The 4,553-nt window shown below is 66.4% G+C and overlaps 3 protein-coding genes across 3 annotated transcripts; 2 read left to right on the top strand and 1 right to left on the bottom strand.

Annotated features, from left to right (window-relative positions):
- Positions 1-523: 523 nt before the first annotated feature.
- EMIHUDRAFT_253417 (hypothetical protein) lies at positions 524-1,640 on the top strand (the record flags this gene model as incomplete). The annotated part of the gene is made up of 2 exons (XM_005784271.1): positions 524-1,045; positions 1,194-1,640. 2 exons carry the CDS (start codon positions 524-526, stop codon positions 1,638-1,640), a joined length of 969 nt encoding a protein of 322 aa, XP_005784328.1.
- A 602-nt stretch (positions 1,641-2,242) lies between these two features.
- Positions 2,243-3,913, bottom strand: EMIHUDRAFT_253416 (hypothetical protein; the record flags this gene model as incomplete). Its single annotated transcript, XM_005784270.1, has 2 exons — positions 2,243-2,318; positions 3,681-3,913. 2 exons carry the CDS (start codon positions 3,911-3,913, stop codon positions 2,243-2,245), a joined length of 309 nt encoding a protein of 102 aa, XP_005784327.1.
- A 97-nt stretch (positions 3,914-4,010) lies between these two features.
- On the top strand, positions 4,011-4,481 carry EMIHUDRAFT_123015 (hypothetical protein; the record flags this gene model as incomplete). Its single annotated transcript, XM_005784269.1, has 1 exon — positions 4,011-4,481. One exon carries the CDS (start codon positions 4,011-4,013, stop codon positions 4,479-4,481), a length of 471 nt encoding a protein of 156 aa, XP_005784326.1.
- Between the last annotated feature and the right edge of the window lie 72 nt (positions 4,482-4,553).

Here is a 4,553-nt window from a genome sequence, read left to right as displayed (position 1 = left end):
CTGGCAGACAGCCGAGGACAGTGCTGTCGTCCATATCTCGGCCGAGGACAAAGATCAAAGTCTCCACCCACGCGTTGCGGCAGTGAGGTCAGCGGAAAGCTGGAGCCATCCTTCGCGATTACCGACCAGGACTCGCAGCATCCCTCGAGTATGATTGGCGCGTCCGCGGCGAGCTCGTCGCCGCGGTCGCGCTGCATATGTGTGTACATACACGTACGTGTATGCACTTCCAAATGCCCGCGCCCGCCGTGTTTGCTTCTTTCAGCGCCGGCTTCGTTCGCAGTAAAAAGAAAACCAAAATCACGGCGGCCATCCGCGCGTATCTAGTGTGCGTGTCAGCCTCCTGCGAGCTGCGTCCTGGAGCTAGCAGTGAGGCGGCCGGCGGTGGGGCGAGGGGGGGGGGGGGGTATGGTCCCGTCGGCGGGAGGCTGGGTCTGTCAGCAGGCGGGGGGGTATGGTCTCGAGGTGGGTACGTGGCTACCATACCATACCCCGCAAAAAGTCCGAACCCGGCCGGGAAACTATGCTCGCGCGCAGGTCTCTCCTCGCCACCCTCCTCGCCGCTGCAGCTGCCGCCGCCACCGAGTGGCCAGACTGCAGCCCGCGTGCGGACGGGCATCCGCCGTTCAACAGCAGCCGCCCAGGCCCGTTTGGCTCGCCCGTCCGACTCAACGCGACTTGGATGCACCGCCCTATCGTGGTGCTGCACCCCACGGCGCGTCGCGCCTTCCCTCTCCTCGTGTTCATGCACGGCGCCACGGCAAAGATCGAGATGTACCTGCCCGTCCTCGAGCTCTACTCATCGCACGGCTTTGTCGTCGCCTTTCCGTACATTGAGAGCCCGTCCGGGGACACTCGCCCTCTCACGCTCAACACCAATGGTGAGTACATCCTCCGGGCACTCGACTATGCCTCCGCGGCCGCCTCGAACGCGAGCTCGCCACTGCACGGGCGGGTCGACATGGGCAGCGTCGTCCTCGCGGGCCACAGCATGGGCGGCACCTGCGCAGTCATGGCGGGTGTCCGCGTGCCTGCTGCGCACGAGGTCGGCGTCCGGCTCGTCGTCACGCAGCACCCGGGCATCTGCGGCCCGCTCGGCCCTCCTCCCTGGCCGTCCACGTGGGAGGAGCACCATTGCGGAGGAGGCGAGCGGTCACCCGCCTTGTCTCTGATCACAGCGCTTCGGCTTCTAGGAGCACGACTTGCGTACCGTCTCCTCGCGCTCCCCGCTGCTGCTGACCACCGCCACCAACGACGGCGCCTTCTGGCCGGCGCCGCTGACCGCACAGCACGAGCGCGGCTGCTTCAAGGGGGCGCTCGGCGGCGGCGCCACAGGCTCTCAGCACCCGGCCTTCTTTGTACAGTTCTCAACGGCGGCCTGCGCCGAGGACGGCGCGCGCAGGCCGTTTGCGGATGCAGGGCACGACTGCGCCTTCAAGGCTGGCGTCGAGACGCCGTGGGTCCTGTCCGCGATGAAGCTGTACGCGCAGCAGCGCGGCCGTGCCAGCAGCCGCTGCGCGAGCATGCTGCTGGGCGGTGGCGCGGGCTCGCTCAAGGCGGACCCGCTCGTCGAGTTGTCGCTGGTGGCGGGAGAGCGGGAGCTTGGTGGGGGCGTCAGGGGTAAGGAGAGCGAGAGCTGATTCTGTGTGGCGGTGAGAGAGAGAAGAGTGCGTGTGGCGTCTGTTTTCTTTCTTTCTTAATATTTCTTTCTTAAAAAAATCAAACATTTTTCCTTGAGCTCACCCACAAAGCCCGCCCTCGCACCTCCTCTTGCCACGATGAGAAACCAGCGACGGGGCAGGTTGCGTTCGTTTGTCACTCGCCATGCGCGTCCTTGGCTGACCCTCCAAAACTCCCTCCCCGCCGTTCGCGGCTCGGCTTGCGTATGCGGTTGGGAGCTTCGAGGACATGCAGGCGTCCCACCCCCTCCGGCCATCCCCCCGGCTCCCAAGCGCGCGGCCGCGACGCGCTGCGCACCCTCTTCCGCGCTGGACCCGCTCTCGGCATGGCCGTCGTCCGCCGAGATCACCTCCTCTTCGCGCCGCAGGTGCACAACCAAGGGCTGGCCACCTCCGTATCCATCATGGTGAAGCCAATGGGCCAAAAAGGGAGAGCGCTCCCCTCCCAGGTGGCCGGAGGGTACACCTCGGGTCGGCGTGCTGGGGGGGGGCGCCGGTGCGCAAGCCCACTTTCCGGGCGACCCCGAGGGGGAGGAGGCCGGGCGAGTGGCAGCAACTCACTGTTAGTGTCCCGGGCCGCTGCGGCGCCGTTTATACGGCCCCTCGTGATGTCTTTCCGATTTTGCATTGTGAGTCGTCCTCTGGCCAGCCGAGGGGCACCAGAACGGCATGTGTACTGGTGCTGGCTGCGGGTGCGGAACGGGCTTTTTTTAACTCGCAACCAACTATACTATACAAGGACACCCTCGGGGGGGACACTCGGCGCATGTGCGTCACGTCAGGGTGGAGTTGGCAGTGGCCGAGCGTCGTCTCCCAATCGACTCGCAGCGCGGAGTCGAGGGGTGAAGCGCGTCGCGCTGCGACACTCGAGAGCCGGCGGGATAGCCGTGGGGCGCGGCCGACTTTGATGTCCTCGAAGGTCCGGTGCTCATTCGTCCTCTGAGACCCACGCGGACAGGAAAGGGGCGAGAACGCGGCCATTCTCCATTGACAATCTAACGCAACCTTGAGCTAGCCCGTTCCACACAGTGGCAACGGCGTGACTACATCTACATCAAGGCAGCGAAGCCATTCGTTCGCACCGCCGCCATCGGCGCCAGCGCCTCCCACGCATCCAGCGCCGGGTCGTACCGCTCCACCGAGCTGAGTGAGTTGTGGCCGGCATCCTGTCCGCCCACCGCGTACAGCTTGCCATCGAGCACCGCCACGGCGTGATATATCCGCGCCTCTGCCATCGGCACCACCGCCTCCCACGCGTTTGTCGCGGGATCGTACCGCTCCACCGAGCTGAGGTGGCCGTCGTCGGCGTCGTACCCGCCCACAGCATAGAGCTTGCCGTCGAGCACCACCGTGCCGGGCTTGCTCCGCTCCTCCCCCATCGGCGCCACCGCCTCCCACGCTTTCGTCGCCGGATCGTACCGCTCGACCGAGCTGAGGAAGCCGTCATCGTCATTGCCGCCGCCCACAGCGTACAGCTTTCCGTCAAGCACCGCGACGGCGGGAGCCTCCCGCGCGACTGCCATCGGCGCCACCGCCTCCCACGCGCTCAACGCCGGATCGTACCGCTCCACCGAGCTGAGGAATTGGTCGTCGTCGTTGAAGCCTCCCACAGCATACAGCTTGCCGTCGAGCACCGCCATGCCGTGATTCTCGTGCACCGCCATGGCGTGAGAATCCCGTGCTGTCGCCATCGGCGCCACCGCTTCCCACGCTTTCGTTTCAAAGTCATACCGCTCCACCAGGTTGAGAGTTGCGCCGTCAGCCTCGCTCACGCCGCCCGCCGCGTACAGCTTGCCATCGAGCACCGCCGTGCCGACATACCTTCGTGCCGTCAGCATCGGCGCCACTGCCTCCTCCCCCTCCCACTCATTCGTTGACGGGTCGTACCGCTCCAGCGAGTTGACAAACTCGCCCATGCCGTCGTGGCCACCGATCACGACCAGGCGCGGCCTCTCGCGCTTCTTCAGCGTCTCCTTCCAGCCGCGGCGCCACGCGCGGCACGTGCCCTTGACGGCGTGCTCCTTGGTCGGCAGCTGGGCGAGGATGTGCGGGGCGAGGTCCGGCGAGAGGAGGACCTCGGAGAGCACCCACTCGGGCTGCTCCACGAGCCGTGCGGCGTGCTCCTCCGCCACGCGCAGCGCGGCGTCGCTCGCGCCCGCCTGCGCCTCGATGATGGCGCACAGCTGCGCTGGCGAGAGGCCCGCGACGCGGGCGCCGATACGGTGGGAGGCCATTCGGCTATAAGGAAGACACCGCGGATTTCTTTTACAGCCTATTTTCTGCGTGAAACCGTGAAAAGAAATCTGCGTGATTCGGTGCGATCCGCTGCCGATGGCTCTATCGACGGCTCTCGGCTGCCTGCTTCTGCTCCCGCCGCTGCGACTGCCGCACGTCGCGCCTCCTCGCCGCTGCCCACCGGCCGTGGCGCTGGATGACGCAGACAACCTCGAGCTTGAGATGCTCCTCGACGCCATCGAGAGCCTCCGCAACAAGGTCTCTTCAGACGCCGCCGCCGCCGCCATGCAGGCGGTCCGCGACCAGCGCTCGATCGACAGCTTCATATCGGACCTGCAGGCCGAGGTGGCAGAGGCTGGAGAGGCTATCGAGCGGGATTATCAGCTCCTCGCACTCAACATCGAGGAGCAGTCGGCGGCGTTCGGGCGCGAGAAACGGAACGCCATGGCCGACCGCGCCGCGACGCTCCTCTCCGAGCTCGAGGCGGCGGCTCCCGCATCGTTTCGCAACCGCAATGCGCTGGTCGCCGCTTGGAAGCACATTCCGCCTCCCTCGGGAGCCTTCTAGGAGCCTTCTCGGAGCCTTCTCGGAATGGTCCCGCAGGTGGCCACTTCAAAGGACAGCCGCCTCCGACGCGGC

The sequence above is a fragment of the Emiliania huxleyi genome (assembly GCF_000372725.1).
Source record: "Emiliania huxleyi CCMP1516 chromosome Unknown EMIHUscaffold_1703, whole genome shotgun sequence".
Classification (NCBI taxonomy): Eukaryota; Haptophyta; order Isochrysidales; family Noelaerhabdaceae; genus Emiliania; species Emiliania huxleyi.
This window is presented reverse-complemented; position numbering and strand designations above follow the sequence as displayed.